A 22,919-nucleotide genomic window follows, 5' to 3' on the forward strand; every position below is an offset into this window, starting at 1 on the left:
TGAGGATATTGATATATATTGATGGAGTAAAGGTTTGGGAATTAAAGGATGGGGAAGAAAAATGCAAAGGATTACTTTAGAGATATTATGGAGAAGATGGTAAGCTTAGAGGATAATGTGGAGGAGATCTCAAACACGATCTCCCTCAAAACAAGAAATGGATCAACATAAAACATTATTTTCAGTTGTGAAAAACAGTGTGACTGTTAATATGTAGAATTAATTATTAAGTATTAACTCATTTTACCAAGAGAAAGTTAAAAGATATTTGTTTATAATTTAGAAAATCAGAGAAATATAAAATATTTTTTATTTAATTCAAAAGTAGCCCTTAATAGAAAATGTAACCAAAATTTCTAAGTTGCAAATGACTGGAGAAAAAAAACAAGTGAAAAAACAGAAGTCAGATAGAAAGGCAAAATAAAACATAGTTTAGAAAACCTAAAAAGAGAAATAAGATGACAGTATCATGATCAAAGAATTATGTCATTACATCCCCTGCTCATGGATTGGAAGAATTAACATTATTAAAATGGCCATCCCACCAAAAGTAATTTACAGATTCAATGCTATTTGAATAAAAATCTCAATGACGTTCTTCAAAGAAATAGAATACTGATGAAATTCATCATGTTTACTGATGAAAACAAAGGAGAATGGAAGTATCACATTTCCATCCTTCAAACTATACTACAAAGCCATAATAATTTTTTTAATTTAAATTTTATTTTTATATTCCCCATACAATTACAACCCCCTTATTTTGACCCCAATCCCTCCTCCCCCTCCCCCAGCCCCCATAGAGTGTCTCTGGTTCATAGTTGTTTGCTGATTTTGATATTTTCTTTCTTATAGTTATTATTTTTCCTGGTCCCTTATTTAAGTTTTCTAGATTCCTGCTATGAGTGAGACCATCCAGTATTTTTCTTTTTCTTTCTGACTTATTTCGCTGAGCATGATCCCTTCCAGCACCATCCATGTTGCTGCAAATTGCATGTGTTCATCTTTTTTGAATGCTGAGTAATATTCCATGGTGCATATGTACCACATCTTCTTGACCCAGTCATCTATTTTTGGGCATTTGGGTTGTTTCCAAAGCTTAGCTGCTATAAACATAGGGGTGCAGGTGCTCTTTGGAATTGATGTTTCTGTGTCCTTTGGGTAAATACCTAGGAGTGGAATTGCTGGATCATATGGAAGCTCTATGTTTAGTAGGTCCAGAAATCTCCACACAGCTCTCCACAGTGGTTGGACCAGTTTGCACACCCACCAACAGTGCAGGAGAGTTCCTTTTTCTCCACAACCTTGCCAACATTTGTTGTTGCTAGTTTTTTTAATATGTGCCATTCTCACTGGTGTAAGATGGTATTTCATGGTAGTTTTGATATGCATTTCCCTGATTACAAGTGATGTTGAACATTTTTTCATATGCCTGTTGGCCATTTGCATTTCCTCTTTGGAGAAGTTTCTTTTTAGCTCTTCTGCCCATTTTTTGACTGGATTATTTTCTTTGTTGTTGCTGAGTCTCATCAGCTCTTTATAGATTTTTGTGATCAGTCCTTTATCATTAGTGTTGTGTGCAAAAATGTTCTTCTAGTTGGTGGGGTTTCTCTTTGTTTGGTTATTGTCTCTTTTGCTGTGCAGAAGCTCTTTAATTTGATGTAGTCCCAGCTGTTGATCTTTGCCTTCACTATCACTGCTTTGGGTGATGTGTCTGTAAAGATGTCTTTGATGTGCATATCATGTAGTGTTTCTCCTATATTTCCTTCTATGTATTTTATGGTTTCAGGTCTTATGTCTAGTTCTTTAATCCATTTTGAGTTGATTTTCGTGTATGGTGTGAGGTAGTGGTCAAGCTTCATTCTTTTGCATGTAGCGACCCAGTTTTCCCAGCACCATTTATTGAACAAATTTTCTTTGCTCCAAATGCATATTCTTTGCTCCTTTGTCAAAAATTAGTTGACCATAAATCTGTGGGTTTATTTCTGGATTTTTTATTCGATTCCATTGGTCTATGTGTCTGTTCTTGTTCCAATACCGTGCAGTTTTGATGATTACAAAACCATAATAATTAAAACAGTGTAGTACTAGAACAAAAACACACATAGACCAATGGAACCGAATCGAGAACCCAGAAATAAACCCTCATGTATACAGACAACTAATCTTTGACAAAAGAGCAAAGGAACAAGGACAATGGAACAAGGACAGTTTATTCAATAAATGGTACTGGGAAAACTGAATCACCACATACAAAAGAATGAAAGTAGACTACTACCTCTCACCATGCACAAAAATCAACTCAAAATCTTTGCACACCATACAGCTGATAAGGGACTGATCACAAAGATATACAAAGAGCCATGTGACTCAACAAAAACAAAGTAAACAATCCAGTCAAGAAATGCGCAGAAGAATTTAAAAGACACTTCTCCAAAGAGGAAATACAAATGGCCAACAGGCATATGAAAAAATATTCCACATCTCTCATAATCAGGGAAATGAAAATCAAAACCACAATGACATACCACCTTACATCAGTAAGAATGGCACATATCAAAAAACTAGCAACAACAAATGTTGGCGAGGATGTAGTGGAAAAGGAACTCTCCTACATTGCTGGTGGGAGTGCAAACTGGTCCAACCACTATGGAAAGATGTATGGAGCTTCCTCAGTCCATTCCTAGGGATCTACCCAAAGAACACAAAAACATTGATTCAAAAGACCACCTGTACCCCTATGTTTATTGCAGCACTATCTATAATAGGTAAAACCTGGAGACAACCCAAATGCCCAAAAATAGATGACTGGATCAAGAAGATGTGGTACATATACACAATGGAATTCTATTCAGCAATTGAAAAAGATAAACTAATGCCATTCGCAGCAACAAGGATGGAGCTGGAAGGGATCAGACTCAGTGAAATAAGTCAGAAGGAAAAAGAATAATATTGGATGGTTTCACTTATAGGAGGAATATAGGGAAACCAAATAAGACATCGGGGGAAAAATAATAACAATACAAAATAAAACAAAACCAGACAATTTTAAACCAGAGACATCCTGCAGGGGAGGGGGAGGAAGAAGGATTGGAGGGAGGAAAGAAGGAGCACATGGTACTGTGGTAATGGTGCATGGGTGAATTGGTGGAGGAAATTTATGGGGACTACACCTGAGGGAAAAAAGGCATTTTTTTTTTAAATGAACAATGATGTAAAATATATACATATATATATATATAATTTTTTTTTAAAAGACAATGATAGAAAATGAAATAAAATTGATATGGTTAGAAACAATAGGAAACAAATATTAACCCATCAGTATATTAAATAAAAACAACTTTCAATCCCCCCCAAAAAATTATGTCATTAAATCTGTAATTATAGCTTGTTAAATAAATACAGAAACGCTTAGGTATGTCACTACCATCATAATCCAATAGACAAATGACTAGAAGTATACCTAAAACCAAATTTAGTAATACCTGAAGTATAAGTAGTTCCTCACCATCTGTAGTTGTCAGAAAGTACATTTTTATATTTATATTCCAACTATTTGAAAATCCAGGTTTGGTTCTATTCAACCTCGTTAAAGAACACATTATCAAATGTACTTGAAAAATGCAGACTGATTAAAAAAAAACACAGGAATTGCAATTAAAAGTCACACAAAACTTAGACTGTGTTTTTAAATGTCGTGGCTTAATTGGTGGACTCCTTTTTCTTCCTTAGTGGTACATAAAATAATGATATATCTTACAATCAATGATGTCTTACAAATGCAGAAAAAGCTGAGCAAATTAAGGAATACTATATTTGGAGAGACTTGCCTTTCTGCAAGTGTATAAAAATAGAATCTAAACAATATAATTATTTGACTTAATAGTTATAGATGAAATTCTGCACCCCACGTAGAAAATAAACCCTTTCATGAAGGCTACTAAGAAAATGCAAAAAATTTTAAAATTATATAGACTGCAACACTGACTCCACAGCAATATATTTACAAAGAGCAAAAGTAAATAAAGAAAAATCTCCCTGCCACTCAAGAATTTAAAAGTATTGTCCTAAACAATCATTTTGGTTTCTCTAGTTTTAATTGTAGTTTTTATTAAAATATACATACAGAAAAAATGTATAAGCCATAAGTGTATTACTTGACAAATATTCACACACATAACCAGTATATAAGAAATAAAACCAAGAGAATTACCATTATCCAAGAAAACCCCTTGTACCCCCTTCCAGCAATTATCATTCACTGTTCCTCTCCTACAAGGTAAATATTTTTATTTATAACCCTAGAGATTAGTTTTTCCTACTTTTGAACTTTATGGGAGTTAAGTGATATAGAGTATATCCTTCTTGAACATGACTTCTTTGACTTTGTAATGCTGTGGTCCTAATTCCCTCATTACATGTTGTTACACTTTGTTTTCTCTAATGATAGCATTATGTTGTATGAATTTAGCATACTTTATTCTTTCCTTTCTAGATGGACATTTGAGTTACTTTTGGTGACTGAATATGTATGCATTTCTGTTAGATGCATATCTAAGAGTGGAATGACTGCTTCATAGGATGTGTTTACTTTCGGTTTAATTTTTTTTTTTAAAGAATTTTTAATTATACAAGCACTGGGTACAGTCAGAAGCGTGGGAGGGTAAGAGGATTCATCAGAGACAGAGTGGGGAACAGAACAGGCAGACTTAACGAAGTACATTGCTGAGGGGAGCAGTGGGCAGCAGGAGAGGTCTGCCACGCCAGGTGGGACCCTCGCCTGGCGGCCTGGGATCGAACCGATGCTGCAGAGGCTGTGGGCAGCTTCGCAACCCAGCGCTCAACCGCTGCGCCACTAGGGAGGCCCTACTTTCAGTTTTAGTAGACACTCCAAAAATATTTGCAAAGTGACTGTATTAATTTACATTCCATCAGTTGTTTATAAAAATTTCCTTTGCTGTGCTCATCAATGCTCACTTTTGTCTCTGCCACTTTAGCCATTCTAGTCTAGTCATATCTCATTTTGGTTTAAATTGCACATCCTTGATGACTAATGAAGTTGAACATCGTTTCGGATCTGTTGGTCATTTGAATATGCTCTTTTGTGAAATGACTGTTCAAGTATTTTTTAAATTGATTACCTTTTCCTTCTTCACTTGTAATTTTTCTTACTGATATATAGTGTCACCCTCAATTTCAGGTAAAAACTTTAAATGTTTCACCATTAAATATGATTGCTGTAGATTTTTAAAAATCAGTATGCTTTATCAGATTAAGAAAATTCTATTCCTAGTTAAGGGTTTTTGTCATGAATAGATTATTACTGATTTTATCAAATATTTTTCTGCATCTGTCAGGATAATATTATATTTTTTTCCTGATAACCTGTTAAATTACGTTGATTGACAATCAAATATTACTATACTCCTTAGTTTCTTAGAATAAATCTGATTAGCTATAATGTATTATCCTTCTTATATATAATTGAATCTGATTTGTTAAATTTTATTTAGGAATTTTTGCATCTACTTTCAGGAGAGAGATCAGACCATAATTTCTTTTCCTTATAGTGTCCTTGTCAGCAACTGATGTCAAGATTACCATCTCAAAATTAAAAATGCAAAGTGGTAGAAAATACTCCACTGAATTTTTATAAAATGTTACCGGAATGCTGTATTTAAAAAATTTTTTGAAAACTTCTTTGTGTAGCTAAAATGATGTGGCTAATTTCAGACCAACCCTACCACCAAGAAAAACAACATTTTTAAAGTTGCTATTAAAAAACATATAATAATATATAAGTTATTTAATTATTACATATTATGCAGTACATATATTTATATATAAACACATATAGAAATTAAAGTTATAATTGTTTAATGAACTCAACTGACCTAAATGATAGTATTTTGGGCATACTGAATCAGTAAGCTAAAAGATGAAGCTGAGGGTCTTCTTCAGCAAATAATACAAAAGCACAAAAATGAAAAGGATATTGTCAGAATTTCTGATATCTATCTTATAGAAGTTCTAGAAAGAAAATGGAAATGAGGTAAGAAAATATCCGTCAGGTGAGGAGGTTGACAAATTTTTTCTGTAAAGGCCACATAGGGAATATTTTAGACTTTGTACACATTACTGTATTTGTCAGAACTACTCACCTCTACCACTGTAGCATGGAAGCAGTCATAGACAGTAAATAAATGAATGATTATATTTCAATAAAATTTCATTTACAAAAACAGTAGCCTGATTTGGCCTATGGTCATAGTTTCCCAACCACTACCTTGGATTGAAAAGCCCTAGTGAGTTTGACTATAATCTGTTTTCTGGATTTCTGGATTTACCTGTTGTGGAAATTTCATATAAATGAAATTATGTGATATGTGATCTTTTGTGTCTGGCTTCTTTCAATTAGCATACTTTTATTTTTTTTAATTTTATATATTTTTTACATCATTTTTCATTTTTGTATAATGTATGCATTTTCATCTTGGTTATAGTCCCCATACAATTCCCACCACCCTTGTTTTGATCCTGCTCTTTTCTCCCTTTCCCCCCCATAGTGTGTCTCTGATTTATAGTTGCTGTTGATTTTGATTTTTACTTTGTATTAATTAGTCTTTTTCCTGGTCCCTTATTTAGGTTTTCTAAATTCCTGCTATGAGTGAGACCATCTGGTATTTTTCTTTTTCTTTCTGGCTTATTTCGCTGAGCATGATCCCTTCCAGCTCCATCCATTTTGCTGCAAATGGCATGAGTTTATGTTTCTTGATTGCTGAGTAATATTCCATTGTGTGTATGTACCACATCTTCTTGATCCAGTCATCTATTTTTGGGCATTTGGGTTGTTTCCATAGCTTATCTATTGTAAATAGTGCTGCTATAAACATAAGGGTGAAGGTACCCTTTTGAATTAATGTTTCTGTGTCCTTTGGAGTGGAATTGCTGGATCATATGGAAACTCCATGTTTAGCAGACTGAGGAATCTCTACACAGCTCTCCATAGTGGTTGGACCAGTTTGCACTCCCACCAGCAGTGCAGGAGAGTTCCTTTTTCTCCACATCCTTGCCAACATTTGTTGTAGTTAGTTTCTTTAATATGTGCCATTCTCAATGGTGTAAGATAGTATCTCATTGTAGTTTTGATTTGCGTTTCCCTGATTACAAGTGATGTTGAACATTTTTTCATATGCCTGTTGGCCATTTGCATTTCGTCTTTGGAGAAGTTTCTTTTTAGCTCTTCTGCCCATTTTTTGACTGGATTATTTACTTTGTTTTTGTTGAGCCTCATCATCTCTTTGTAGATTTTGGTGATCAGTCCTTTATCATTAGTGTTGTGTGCAAAAATTTTCTCCCAGTCAGTGGGGTTTCTCTTTGTTTTGGTTACTGTCTCTTAAGTTGTACAGAAGCTTTTTAATTTGATATAGTCTCAGCTGTTTATCTTTGCTTTTGCTATCACTGCTTTGGGTGATGAGTTTTTAAAGATGTTGCTGAGGTGTATGTCATGTAGTGTTTGGCCTATATTTCCTTCTATATATTTTATGGTTTCAGGTCTTATGTCTAGTTCTTTAATCCATTTTGAGTTGGTTTTTGTGCATGGGGTGAGGTAGAGTCCAGCTTCATTCTTTTGAATCTATTGACCCAGTTTTCCCAGCACCATTTATTAAATAAACTTTCTTTGCTTCATTGCATATTCTTTGCTCCTTTGTCAAAGGTTAGTTGACTGTAAATCTGTGGGTTTATTTCTGGATTTTCTATTTGGTTCAATTGGTCTGTGTGTCTCTGCTTGTTTCAATACCATGCATTTTTGATTATTATGGCTTTGTCATATAGTTTGAAATCTGGGCGTATGATGCCTCCATTCCCTTCTTTTTTTTTTTTTTCAGGAGAGCTTTGGCTATTCGGGGTTTTTGGTGCCTTCATATGAAATTCATAATATTTGTTCTATTTCTTTGAAGAATGCCATTGAAATTTTTATTGGAATAGTATTGAATCTGTAAATTGCTTTTGGTAGAATGGCCATTTTGATAAAGTTAATTCTTCCAATCCATGATCAGGGGATGTCTTTGCATTTCTTTGTGTCTTCTTCTGTTTCTTTTAACAGTGTTTTATAGTTTTCTTTGTATAGGTCCTTTACCTCTTTTGCTTGGTTTATTCCCAAGTATTTGATTTTTTTTGTTTCAATCATAAAAGGGATGGTTTTCTTGATTTCTTCTTCTTCAGATTTATTGTTTGTGTATAGGAAGGCTACTGATTTTTGCGTGTTGATTTTGTGTCCTGCTACTTTACTAAACTGATTGATTAGTTTAATTAGTTTTTCTGTGGAGTTTTTGGGGTTCTCTATGTATATTATATCATCTGCAAATAGTGATAATTTGTCTTCTTCCTTCCCTATTTGGATTCCTTGTATGTCTTTCTCTTGTCTTATTGCTCTGGCTAGGACTTCCAGTATTATATTGAAAAGCAGTGGTGAGAGTGGACATCCTTGTCTAGTTCCACATCTTAATGGAAATGCTTTCAGCTTTTCATCATTGAGTATGATATTGGCTATGAGCTTGTCATATATGGCCTTTATAATGTTGAAGTATGTTCCTTGTAAACTGAGAATTTCAAGGGCCTTTATCATAAATGGCTGTTGTACTTTGTCAAAAGCTTTCTCAGCATCTGTTGATATTATCACCTGTTTTTTATATTTCTTTTTGTTGATGTGTTGGATTACATTGATTGATTTTCAGATGTTAAACCATCCTTTTGTCCCTGGAATAAATCCTACTTGGTCGTGGTGAATTATCTTATGGATACATTGTTGGATTCTGATAGCTAAAATTTTATTGAGGATTTTTGCATCCGTGTTCATTAGGGAGATTGGCCTATAGTTTTCTTTTTTTGTGTTGTCCTTTTTCAGTGTTGGTATTAGTATGATGTTGGCTTCATAGAATGTGTTTGGCATTATCCCTTCCTTCTCAATTTTTTGAGTTTGTGAAGAATAGGGACTAGTTCATTTCTAAATGTTCGGTAGAATTCATTTGTAAATCCATCTGCTCCTGGGCTTTCGTTTTGGGGGAGGGTTTTGATTACCATTTCAAATTCACTGCTTATAATTGGTCTGTTTAGGTGTTCTATTTCTTCTTTATCTAGCTTTGGGTGATTGTAGAGTTGTAGGAATTTGCCCATCTCTTCAAGATTGTTGAAGTTGTTTCCATATAACTGTTCATAGTAGTTTCTAATTATTCTTTTGATTTCTGCTGTGTCTGTTGTGATTTCCCCTCTTTCATTTGTGACCGTATTTATTTGTGCTTTCTCCCATTTTTCCTTTGTGAACCTGGCTAGGGGTTTGTCTATTTTAATTATTTTTTTGAAGAACCGACTTTTGGTTTCATTGATCTTTTGGATTGTTTTTTTAGTTTCAATTTCATTTATTTCTGCTTTGATTTTTATTATTTCTTCTACTGGTTTTAGGGGTTTTTTTGTTCTTTTTCTAGTTCTTTGAGATGTGAGATTAGGTTGTTTCTTTGAGCTCTTTCTTGTTTCTTGATATGAGCCTGTATTGCTATATATTTTCCTCTCATTATTGCTTTTGCTGCATCCCATACATTTTGGAAATTGGTATCCTCCTTGTCATTCAACTCAAAGTATTTTTTAATTTCTTTTTTGATCTCCTCATTAGTCCAGTAGTCTTCCAGTAGTGTGGGTTTCAATCTCCATGAGGTAGGAGGGTTCCTTGCCTTCTTTTTATGATTTTATGGTTTGGTGTTCTTCTTGCTTCTTGTATGTCTATTTTCAGCTCCTTCTTCATGCTTGGAAAGTTCTCTTCGATTATCTCCTTGAATATTTTCTCTGTTCCTATGTCTCTCTCCTCTCCTTCTGGGATTCATGTAACTCTTCTATTTCCTTTCCTCATGGAGTCCAATAGTTCCCGAAGTCTTTCTTCATTCTTTTTCCTTCATATTTCTCTTTCCTTTTCTGTTTTGGTTCTTTTTATTTCTGTGTCTTCGAGAGTGCTTATTCATTCTTCCATTTCATCTATTCACTGCCTTTCCCAGAGTTCTTTAGCTCCTCCATTAATCCTTTGATCTCCTGCATTTCTTTCACTTCCCTCTTTAGGGACTCAATTTCATTCTTCTGATTGTTGATTATTTTTCCCTTATCATTATTTTCTTTTATGACTTCTTTCATTTTTTCAATCATGGCAATTTTAAATTCTCTATCTGGAAGGCTCAGAAGTTCCTTCAAGTCACTGTTTTGCAATCTGGTGGGTGATTTTCCTTTTGTGGTGTGTCTTTTCCATGAGGACTTGCTTGGTTGCTTGTAGTTTTTCTTCTCTCTGCTGCTTGTTTTCTAATCTGTCCTATTCGTTGGGACACTGTGTCATTGGTACTGGCTGGCATCTCTTTGGTGTGCTCCTTTTGGGATGTCAGAAACTGGTGGCCCAATCAAGTCCAATACTGTTATGCCAGAATTCCATTAAGGCGCTGTCCCTGGAAATCCACTCCCTCTATATTTATTTAATACCAGAGGTGAGTCTTGAGGTCTCTCAGACTGCCCTCGAGGTGACTGGATCACCCGTGGGCACCTAATCGCTGGATCCCCTTCTGGGTTCCAGCTCAAGGCCAGATGTGGCACCTGGCTTGTGCATGTTTTTTTGGCTCACCTCTAACTGTGGGGATAGCCCTTTCTTAGTTCCACACAGTTTTGGTGAGGTCAAGACTCAAAGCTCCTAGTCTTAAGGATGGCTCATCTGGGAGGCACTTCCCTGCTTCTTCAGACTGCCCAGGTGGTAGCTGGATACCCCACAGGGATTCAACCAATAGCCAGTCTCGGGGCCTGGCTTGTGTGGGCTTTCAGCTCACCTCTGTCTATGGGACAGCCCTTTCGCAGTTCTACACAGTTTTAGTGAGGTCCGGATGCAAAGCTCCATGTCTTAGATATAGTACTACTGGGAGGCACTTCCCAGTGCCCTTGGTCTGTCACGTGGTAGCTGGATCACCCCACTGGGTTCCCAATCGCTGGATCCCCCTCTGAGCAGCCAGTGGTGGGGTCCTGGTTTGTGCCTGGTTTGTGCGGGATTTCATCTCACCACTGACTGTGGGGTAGGCCCTTTCTCAGTTCCACATAGCTTTGGTGAGGTCCAGAGGCAGAGTTCCTTGTCTTAAATATGGCGCATCTCCACTTAGCATGCTTTTGAACTTCATATAAATTGCAACATGTATCTGTACTTACTCCTTTTTAATAACCAGATATTTCATTTTATGGATATACCAAACTTCCATTTATCCATTCATCTGCTGATGATTATTTTGGCTAGCCCCAACCTTTTGATTGTTGCAAGTAGTGCTACTGAAAACATTTGTCTTTAATATTTAAGTGTCTGTACCAGTTCTTTGGATTTTTTACCTGGAAGTGGAATTGCTGTGTTACATGGCAAGTCTGTTTAACTTTTGAGCAACTACAAAATTGTTTTGCACATTTTACATTTTCACCAGCAATGTGTAAGTGTTCCAATTTCTCTACATCCATTCCAATATTTGTTGTTCTCGTTTTTTGGGTTTGTTTTTTTTTTTTTGTTACAGCTATCCTGTTGGTTCAGAAACACAAGAGTTTATTACAGGTCTAGGAATTGTTATTTTTAATCTCATAGCCATGGAGAGAGGAATCCACAGAGTGAAATAACTAAAGCAAGAAGTCTTAAATTAAGTACCCAGGATTGCTAGCTTTTTATTAAAATTTATCCAAGCATTTGACTGATAACTGGTATTTTGGATGATGATGCTCATCCTAGAATCACTCCTACATATCTATATTTTCTTTTTATTCTTTCCTTTAGCTACATGAGAAGAAAAGGAATAATAATTAATGAAACATCTGCTGTTGTATACGCTCAGTTACTCACAGGTCGTAAATATCAAATTAGTCAAAATGGTGAAGTTCATCTAGAGAAACAGTGGTCAAAACAAGTACTTCCATTTGTTTATCAAACTATTGTCAAGGTAAGTCTCCATCAGGTCTCACTTGTATCTTGATACATATTATTGCATATTATATAAATAAAAGGCTATCGGTAATATTTATAATAAAAAGATTAATTCAGCAGTAGATAATGGAGATTATTATTCAGTCTATACACTATATGTTTAGTTTACATATACACTCTATGTATAGTTAGGAAACATATATTTTTTTAACTTAATTTCCAAAAGAAAATCCCAACATTAATACCCATTCTTGCTTATTTCCATTTTTGGTCTCCAAAAATGTTTGCCTGAAATAAATTAGTAATTACTAAAGGCATATGCTTTTGTGTTTATAATCTGAAATTAACATAGATTATGTTAATCACTATCTGAGATTAACGTAGATAGTGATTCTGTAATTTTGGGGAAGCAGTATAGTGTAACAATTAAGGACACATGGTACCCAAATTGATTTCTTAGCTGTATTACAATGGGCATAATTCACCGCCTTTCTGTGCCTTAGTTTCTTCATTTGTAAAATAGGGTTAATAATGGTCTGTGCCACAGAGGATTGTCTTGAGGATTCAGCGAACTAATGAACATGTGAGAAGTACCTAAAATGCCTGGTATACAAGCAGTTAATCAATTATAGCTACTAGTATTTTTATGTGGAAAGTCCTCACATTTGACATTTGCGGACAGCGTAACAATAATCCCATAGGGAAAAAGGACTTGATGTCCAGCCTATAGACATTTTCTTTTTTTTTTTTTATAATAAATTTTATTTTTATATTCCCCATACAATTGCAACCCCCCCATTCTGACCCCAATCCCTCCCCTCCCACCCCCCACCCCCCAAAAAGTGTCTCTGGTTCATAGTTTTTTGTTGATTTTGATTTTCACTTTCTTATAGTTATTCATTTTCCTGGTCCCTTATTTAAGTTTTCTAGATTCCTGCTATGAGTGAGACCATCCGGTATTTTTCTTTTTCTTTTTGGCTTATTTCACTGAGCATGATCCCTTCCAGTGCCACCCATGTTGCTGCAAATTGCATGTGTTTTTCTTTTTTGAATGCTGAGTAATATTCCATGGTATATATGTACCACATCTTCTTGATCCAGTCATCTATTTTTGGGCATTTGCAGCCTATAGACATTTTAACTGTGGTTGATTTGCCTTTTTATTTCATTCTACATAGGATATCCATGCTTTCGACTCCCGTTTCTCCAGTATCAAAACATTGGAAGACTTGTTTCCTCCTAGAAGTATGGTCTTTATGCTTGGAACCCCCTATTATGGCTGCACTGGAGAAGTTAGTTCCAGTTATTGTTCCTAATTAAATTTCTTTATGATTTCAAATTAATACAATTAGTTAACTTCTCGTCTAGATGTAAGTTATAGTTTCTAACTAAAGGGGGAAAAATAAGGGTGAATTTATTCATCTAACTTATGAACATAATCTTTGACTATAGATAGTCTTGAGAAGGTGGGGGAAAGAACTCAAACGCTTATTCTTTTTTAGTTGATGTATTTATTGTGGTGATGGTATGGATAACACAATTCTGAAATTATTTTAGATGTCGTATAGGTTTGATTGAATTTGTAAGTGCATGCAGATATGGACTGGGAAAGCAAGAAAGAACCTGTTGTACATACTAGAATTGGAGCTAATTAGTGTGAACTCAAAATTTCTAAAATGTGTGTGTGTGTGCGTGTATACATAATGCATATATAACCATATATACATATATTTTCTAGTTCTGTTTGTTCAAAAGGATAGGGAAGAAAGCTACCCTGATAACAATGAACATGTGTAATACACAGATCTTGACCTGTGTATTACAGAAGTCACCTGCTTTTGTGTTTGTGATCTTAAATATAAAGGAACAGAATTTTCTAATGCCATACCCCACTAAAGTATCAGGGATTCTCAGAGAAATGACTGATTACAGACTTGGGATAGGAAGATAAAAGATGAGCCAAAAAGCAAGGAAGTGCTCATAAGAATGATGGGAGCATACCTCATAAACACATGGAACCAGGTTGATAAGGCTCCTCTTGGCCTTACCTGGGACAGTTTGAATACCCAAATAATTAAAGAGTAGTGAATATATAAACTACTGGGGACAAAATAGGGATTCAAGTTCTATAGTGATAATATATAGACAAATAAATAGGAAAGCTCTTGCTTATCTTGTCAACAGTAAATGTGGAGAAAGTGCTTGAATCAGAAAACCATCATTTTTAAGCCATATTTATAATAAAGATTGAATCGGGTAAGAATACTCTTTGAAAGCTAAATCTGGGTATAAGGGCATATCTCACTTCTGCACTAATGTGACTGAAAATATGTAACTTTAACCTAATCACAAGGAAGTATCAGAGAACTATGAAATGAGGAACTCTTTTTTTTTTTTTTTTTTTGTGGGACCCTCGCCGGTGGCCGGGGATCGAACTGGCACTGCAGAGGCTGTGGGCAGCCTCGCAACCCAGCGCTCAACCGCAGCGCCACCAGGGGAGGCCCTGTTTTTTCCTTTTAAAGACTGGTTGGAAAGAAGTAATAAACTGAATTCTTCAAACTTTCAGTTTTATCAAAGACAAAAGAAAGACTGTGTATATATTCTGAGTTAAAGGAGGCTAAAAAGGTGTGACAACTCAATACAATTTCTGGTCCTAGCATAGATCCTGTAGTAGAGGGAGAAAAGAGTTCTATGAAGACTAACAAATTAGAATGTGGACAGAAGACTAAAGTGTTGTATCTGTATAAATTTATGTGCTTATTAACTGTACTGTAATTACATAGTAAGATATCCTTCTTAGAAAATTGTTAGGACTAAGGAACAAAATGTATGTAATATGTCCTCCGAACTTTCAGAAAATTAATTATGTATATGTAAATACATGCACAGAACTCAATGTTACAGCAAATGGAGTAAAATGTTTACAATAGGTAAATCTGGGTAAATGTTTAAGTATTCTTTGACCTTTTTTCAGTTTTGAAACTTATTAGTAGTTTGAATTTTCTTGCAAATAAAAAATTAATTTTTAAAAAAGACTGGCTAACAGCTACTAAAGGAAGGATACAGTGACTCAGATTTTCAAGGACAGGATATTATCACCCTTCCTTACAAATTAAAAGGGAATTTATTGTCTTACTGTATTTCAGAAATATAGACACTAAGGTAATTGGAAAAATACGAAATGTAGTGAATTAGATTGAAGCTCTCTTTGATTTTTTTTTCCTTCGAAGGTTCAGGATTCAGGGGATGTGATTACAGAAGGTAGGATTCGTGTGGTTTTCAGCATTCCGTGTGAACCCACTCTTGATGCTTTAATACAGAACCAGCATGTGAGTACTACATCCATATGATTTAATTCAGAATTGATGAACTTCAAAAACATTAGGCTATTTTTGCTACTTCCTTTGAATTTATTATGGCTATTTCATTTAATACTGATTAAATTCTCCCACAGTTGCATCTATTATTATTTAGAAATAGGTAGAATCTGCTTAAAACTTCATGCTGATATTCAGATAGAAGAATGACTGAAATCCCTTTATCAATCTACAATAGTTATTATGGGTTATAATGAAAATAAAAGGAGGTTAGTAAACATCTTTGTAGAAAAGGATACTGAAAATGGACCTTTTTCTCCAAAGATGTTCATTGACCTCCTTTTATCTTTCCATGTTGTATTAAGGAGATGGTCCTGACTGATACTTGACTAAAAGTAATTCACAATCAACCAGCTGTTGCTGCTTATGCTTTTGTTTTCTCTAAGAAAACCTAAATGTTTACTTTCTGTGAAATAAATTTAAGACAGTAGGCTTCAGAATACACGTGAGGAATTTTATGGAAGGCAGAGAATTCTTACGATCAAGTCTCTTTTGGAGAAAGAATTCAGAAAGTATAGTCAAGATACCAGAAGGGTGACCCATTAGTTAAAGAAGCTGGAGCTATATTCAGGGAGTCAATGGACGTGGAAGAGCTTGTTTTCCTTCATCCTAGCTTTTTCTAGATCTGAAAGAGTCTGCCTACTTCTACTATACAGTATTGATAGACAGGTATGCCTTCTCCAGTATATTTTCTTTCTCTTTACATTCCTTCTTTAACTTTTGCACAAGACTTCTTTCATTACTTGAAATCTGAGCTTTTTAGTTTATATTTTCTATGATATTTGTGATGATTTTAATTCATTTTCAATTATACCATAATGTGATATTTCTCAAAAGGAGAACTACTGGCATTTTGGATAGAACAAGTATATATTAAATGGGACTGTCTAATTTAACAGAACAGTTGGCATCCTTGGGCCCTGGACAATAAGTACTAGTAGCCCACGCCAGTTATTGTTAATTTAATGTGCCCCTACACATTTTCAAAGGTTTATTAGAAAAGTAGTGCTACTTGTGATAGAAAACTACTACCTTAATTCTATCAAATCTGGAAAACATACTTAATTCATCTATATTATTTCTAAGTCTGATACTATTGATGGAAAAACTGTGTTACATTCTTTACTAGCTAGCATGTAGTAACTTTATGTTCCAGGCCATCAAAAATGTTTATCCATTTCGGGGTCATTATAGATGTGATCATCTTTAAAAAATAATAGATGAATTAATTCCTTACCAGTCTATGGAAATTTTATTATTAGTGAGAAAATACATTCATCACAAATATGAATATACATATGCATATAAAATCCATATAAATAAATATGTATTATTATTATTATGTACATAACATTAGAAGTATATAGTAGTTTGCCCTAATTAATACTAGACTTGTGAGTAATTTGCTTCCTAGTTAAAAATCATGTGATCATATATTGTTTTTAATAGAGTCTTCATAGTTTCTTCCCTTAAGTACACAACTTAAGGCTGCATTTTATTGATTGTATTAATTACAAGCCACACTTGTTATTTTCACATAATAGTAAATATTAGGGGAAATGAATACTACTTACATCCATACATGAAGGGCACTTCATTTTGCTTAGCAGAAACTATTTCAATGACGTATTAAAGTTTTAATTTAATATCATAATTTTTAAAGCCTCATGTTATCCTAGGCATGTGTTAGACCTACTTGGAATATAATTAGTAAAAATCATAGTAATTCTTGCTTGCAGAATTTGCCACTTAATATGTACAGTAGAGTTTATTTCTTGAAGCAGTTCCACAAACTACATTTCCTCCCCCTTTCATCCATCCTTGAGAATTCTGTCCTTTAAGGAGAGAGAAGAGCAGAAAAATTCTGCCTACAGATCCTTTTATAAAAGTGGTGGGGGTGGAGAGAAAATGGATCACTTTCTTTTGCAAATCCATGCATTGCAACAATCCAGTAGTTATTGATGTCTTATCTTGTTTGTAAAGGTAAAGAAATAACATTTACTGCTTTGTGTTTCCATAATTGACTGTTTTGTTTTTATATTTAAAGAAATATTCTATAAAGTACAACCCAGGATATGTGTTGGCCAGTCGCCTTGGAGTGAGTGGATACCTTGTTTCAAGGTTTACAGGAAGTATTTTTATTGGAAGAGGATCTAGGAGAAAGTAAGTTTATGTTAGAGAACTTTACTTAAAGTGGCAGAAAAAATTAAATGATAAAGATAAAAATGGTTAATATTTCAGTATTTATTCTCTTATTAATTGTTCTGAATTTTCCTTTAAAATTATGCATAAATTCTCTGATGGTGATCTTTCATCTAAATGGAACTTGTTTTAGGTGGTTGGAAAGAAAGTTCTCATTTTAGTGGCTAATAAATTGAACCTTGAAAAAAGGTATCAGAAGGTGTGTGTGAATCTCAATAATATTTCCCTGTGTTTTCTTATTTCATTCTCCTCTCCATATAATCTATTCATATGCTTTAACTTGGGTTTTGAAGCCTTTCCTCTAGTTTTTCAATTACAGCTACTTTGGAAATTAATCATGATAACTAAAATATAGAGGAACAACCAAAAAAAACTTTTCTAAGAATTGAAAGCAAAACTTTTTGTTCTTTGAGCAAAATTTTAAAACTTGTGTATGTGTGGTTTAAATTCAGCCCTCATGGAGACCATAAATCAAATGTGGGTTTGAATCTCAAATTCAACAAAAAAAATGAGGAGGTACCTGGATACACTAAGAAAGTTGGAAGTGAATGGATGTATTCATCTGCTGCAGAACAGCTTCTTGCAGAGTACTTAGAGAGGTAAGTGCCAAAGGAAATATTAGTAGGAATTCAAAACTTTCGAAGGCAGTAACTATTTATTGTGCCTTATATCAGTTTTTGAGAAAGAAGTGTTTCCTTTAGTCATATGTGACCTGTGTTATACATAAAAACTTAATTGTGTGTCATAAAATATTACAGCCATTAGCTAAAATAGAGTAGAAAAATGCTTCACTTACATTATTTAAAATGCAAAGATATGATGAGACAGTCTTCTTTTAATTAAAATTTTCCTTATCTTGCTATCATAAATTATTAAAATAGTTATTTGGGCATGTTTATATCAGTAATAAAAAAGTGTTGGTATGGATAAGCAAAACAGCTCTTGACATAATACTTTTTCCTGAGTTTTAAAACTCCAACTGGAAAGTAGATTAACTATTCTAGAATTATTGAACTTTATTGCTATGATGGTCTAAGTAATCAACATGCCTTCACCTCTCATTATAAAAAAGACAACTGGGGGAGAGGAAGGACCAGGGTCAAAATAAGGTTGGGGGGGGGTGCAATTGTTCGGGGAATATAACCAAATGAAAATGCATACATTGTGCAAAAATGAAAAATGATGTAAGAATTATATAATATAAAATATTAATTTAAAAAAAGAAAGAAAACTGGGTACCAAAATTAACCAAAATTTCTCAGTAAGAAAGATTTACAGGAAGTTTCTTTACTTTTCATTCACAATTAAATTGAATATTCTTTCCATTGTTTCTCTAGTTTCTAACCTCATATTTGAGGATCACTGTATTAGTTTTCTAGGACTGACATAGCAAGGTTACAAACTAGGTGATTTAAAACAATAGAAATTTATTATCTCACAGTTCTGAAGACCAGAAGCCCAAAATCAAGTTATTCACCCAACAGGGTTTCCTCTGAAAGAGCAAGAGAACAAACTGTTCCCTAAATTCTCTCTTAGTTTTCTAGAGCTTCATGCATTCTTTCCTTGCCTTGTATAGATCTATCACTCCAGTCTTCTTTTTCCATTTTTTTTTCTTTTTGAAACATCTTTGATTATTCAATCTTCCTTTTTCACTTGGTGCTCTCCCTGTTCTTCACATCATCTTTCCTCTGTATATGTCTATCTCTGCGTCCAAATTTCTTCATTTTAATAAGGGCACTGCTCATATTATTAGAATTCACCCTAATGACTTCTATAAAAGCCCACTTTTGCAAATAAAAGTTACATTCTTAGGTACTAAGAATTAGGACTTCAGTATATCTTCATGGGGAAGGTGGAGGGTATAATTCAACCCTGCATTTCCATTTGAAAGTTTATATTATTTCTGGGCCTCCCCTGGTGGCGCAGCAGTTGAGTGCTCAGCTGCGAAGCTGCCTGCAGCCTCTGCAGCTCAGTTCGTTCCCCAGCCACCAGCGAGGGTCCCACATGGTGTGCAGACCTCTCCTGCCTAGCCCACTGCTCCCCTTAGTATTTTGTCATTCTGCCTGTTCTGTTCCCCACTCGGGCTCTGGTGAATTCTCTCACCCTCCCGCGCTTCTGACTGTATCCAGTGCTTGTATAAATAAATAAATAAAAATAAATCTTTAAAAAAAAGAAAAAAAGAATGAATCATAGTGCAGCTTCTCTCTGTACCTATTTCTACTTCCTTCCTTTTTTCTTTTCATTCTGTAGATGTTGATTTCACAAGCATGGCATACTCACCAATGAAATTCCTGTATGCTTATCTCCATCTCAGACTCTGTTACCTGAAGACTTTATACTTTGCAGTAACATTGTTTAGCAGTTCTACTTTCATTAATTCCTCCTTTCTGTATGGCACCTATTTTCTCCTCCTTATGCCCCACCACCCACTCAATGCCCTGGTGTACCCAAGGCTAGAGCAGCCCCTGTTCACCCTCTCCTAATGATAAGCTACAGGTCTTCTGCTAGGGTAGAAGATGAGTAGCCACATGACTGTCTAATGACATGTTATACCAATTTTAAACAAAATGTCTGTTAAACTTTTCCCCATACTAGCTTTATTTGTTTATTTATTGGTTATATCCAAAAGGGAAGGTTTATTAGGAAAAAAAGGAAATAAGATGACCCTTGCACAGACACAACCAGGCAGAAAGAGCATTTTAAAGGAATGGGTTTGTTAAGAGATGCCTGCATAGACACAAGTGGACAGTCTTGGGATAAGAGCTGCATGTATTGCAGCTTTGAAATGTACCTTTTGCACACTTCTACAATTCAAATGAACTTTCATCCTATTGACTTTCCACACTGGTCACGTATAGTGCAGCTTATTCCCATCAAATCAGTAACTAGAGACAGTTTCTAAAATATTGTTAACAACTCATGCTACCAAATTCTCTTCTCTGTCTTTCTGCCATTTTCATACTTTACTATTCTTTTAGTGATTTAGAAAGGAAATGAAAATAAGTACTTGTTCATTCTGCTTTCTAAATTCAAAAGTACTACTCTATTCAGGAAGCAATAGTGTTTTGAGGAGTATTAAAACAAACTTTTAATGTGTGTCAACATGTTCTGTTGTGCAGTGCTTCAGCTTTTTTTGAAAATTAGAAAATGAACTTGTAGGAACTTTTTTTCCATTGAGGCATTTTATTTGCACATGCTTTATATACGTAGAAAAAAAAATCCCAGGATTTTCCCTAATGTGTGTTTTTGTCTTGTTTCTTCGTGGTTCATTATACCAGCTGAGGTTGTTAGTACAGTGAAAGCAAACTGACAGGACAGAAGCAGATTATTATGCCATTTTTCTACATCTTTGAGTTGCCCATCAAATCTGAGGCTGGTCACTTCACATTTGTTTAACCTACCTGTGAGGTTCACAGTAATTTTCCTAGCTCTGTAATCATCAGTGATTTCAAATTCACGAATGTAACCATACTTTATCATCACAGTTAGAAACTGATCAATGACTTTACAGCATGGCCTTGTAGGAGCTTGGTCTTTGCTTCTCTTTTTTTGGCCTTATTGATGCTCTTGAAAGCATCAGCTAGGACATTTATGTGCTCCATTGTGGTGGCACAGGAAGATGGTGCTATGACTTTTCCAACAACCCAATACATTTGACAAAAGAGCTACTCTTGTCAGTCACCTGCCATTATGATCTAAAATCTAAGGGCAGAGATTGAATTTTATAAGTAATTGAAGTTTATTACAGTTTATAGATTGAATCATTTTTCCCTCAGTTACTGAGTGTTGGAGGGCCTATCAGAATTTTCATATATCTTAGTCTGCCTATCCCTTTTTAGTACTCTGTATAGTAAATCAATCCTCAGTATATTTTGTATGTCTCCTTAAGTTCCAAAATTATTTGATAGGAAGTTTGTGTAAAGTTAGCCATGTATTTTTTTTAACTAATATTTTTATTTCTTTGTTTGGCTAGAGCTCCAGAACTGTTTAGTTATATAGCCAAAAATAGCCAAGAAGATGTGTTCTATGAAGATGACATTTGGCCTGGAGAAAATGAGAATGGGTAAGCCAAATTTAGGGTATTGTTGCCTTGGAATTAAAATTAGAGTTTAGAGTGATAGATACAGGCAGCCTAGTGTACCAGAAATTTATATTACTTTTGGGAGGAGCTTTTGTATTGTTTTGATTTTGCTCTAAGATTTTTTTTTTTGAGGTTTATTTATTTATGCATACAAGAACTGGGGTACAGGCCAGAGGTGTGGGGGTGAAAGGACTTACCAGAAACAGAGTGGGGACCAGAACAGGCAGACTGACTGAAATACACTGCTGAGGGGAGCAGCAGGTGAGTCCGGAGAGATCTGCTGCGCCATGTGGGTAGCTCCCTGGCCAGGGATCAAACTCCTGCTGCAGTGACTACAGATAGACTCATAGGCTGCATCTTAATCCCTTGAGCCACCAGGGAGGCCCTGCTCTAAGATGTTGTCTTTAATTTTGTTTATGTCAATGAACTACTTTAAAACTAATTTTGCCATTTTATTTATTTCTAAAAACATATCCATATGTATATTAGATTTATAATTAGTTCCAAGTACATGTAGTGAGTAATAATTATATATTTAATGTCCTTTGTAATTCACAGCTCTCAGAAAGTTTATGTTTAGGTCAGGCCTTTTTTATAAGCCTTCGTAAAGTTCTAATCAATGTGAAAAAATTGCTATTTTTAATGTAGTGCTGAAAAAGTTCAAGAAATTATTACTTGGCTAAAGGGACATCCCGTCAGTACTTTGTCTCGTTCTTCTTGTGATTTACAAATTCTGGATGCAGCTATTGTTGAGAAAATTGAGGAAGAAGTTGAAAAATGCAAGGTACTAATTTTCCATAACTCAGTTTGTTGATGAGATTTGAAGTTAAAAGGACTATATATTCTTTTACAAATAATTTATTTGTGTTTCAACCAAATATGCTGAGTGATTCTAATTTATGTAAAATCATCCTATAGTTTAAAAAATGTTCCAGCCATTTTCAGTGGCCAGTAATAGGTTTATCTTAGTATTATAAGAACACTTAAGTATACAAAAACCAAAGCATTTTATGACCTACTGTTTCTGGTCAAAATGGAAAGTTTATGATTTAAAAATACTAAATCCCCATACTTCCTATTCTGTGTTTTTAACTTTTCATATTTGTTTTTTAAAACACAAAAATTTTATTTGATCTTTACAGAATCACTTATAAAATGTACTTTCCCACTCACACTCATTCAATTACTAAGGGTCTTTGAAATCCCACTAATCTCTCCTACTTTTTATGTCTTAACTTTAAAAAATATAACTTCCTATGTAAGTTTTAACTTATTTTCTTTA

At 34.5% G+C, this 22,919-nt stretch overlaps 1 protein-coding gene and 1 pseudogene across 3 annotated transcripts in view; one reads left to right on the forward strand and one right to left on the reverse strand.

Annotated features, from left to right (window-relative positions):
* Nucleotides 1-22,919, forward strand: part of XRN1 (5'-3' exoribonuclease 1) — a 128,859-nt gene that overhangs the window by 62,781 nt on the left and 43,159 nt on the right. For all 3 annotated transcript variants that reach the window (XM_037525850.2, XM_037525851.2, XM_054700762.1), the window contains exons 21-27: nt 11,831-11,993; nt 13,156-13,269; nt 15,208-15,306; nt 17,402-17,517; nt 18,009-18,155; nt 21,530-21,619; nt 22,286-22,421. In XM_037525850.2, the coding sequence (XP_037381747.1) occupies nt 11,831-11,993; nt 13,156-13,269; nt 15,208-15,306; nt 17,402-17,517; nt 18,009-18,155; nt 21,530-21,619; nt 22,286-22,421 (865 nt within the window). The remainder of the gene's footprint in view (nt 1-11,830; nt 11,994-13,155; nt 13,270-15,207; nt 15,307-17,401; nt 17,518-18,008; nt 18,156-21,529; nt 21,620-22,285; nt 22,422-22,919) is intronic.
* LOC119257052 (40S ribosomal protein S15a-like) lies at nt 20,755-21,170 on the reverse strand (annotated as a pseudogene).

Source organism: Talpa occidentalis, unplaced genomic scaffold, assembly GCF_014898055.3.
Source record: "Talpa occidentalis isolate TD23 unplaced genomic scaffold, MPIMG_talOcc4v2.1 talOcc4.4, whole genome shotgun sequence".
Taxonomy (NCBI): domain Eukaryota; kingdom Metazoa; phylum Chordata; class Mammalia; order Eulipotyphla; family Talpidae; genus Talpa; species Talpa occidentalis.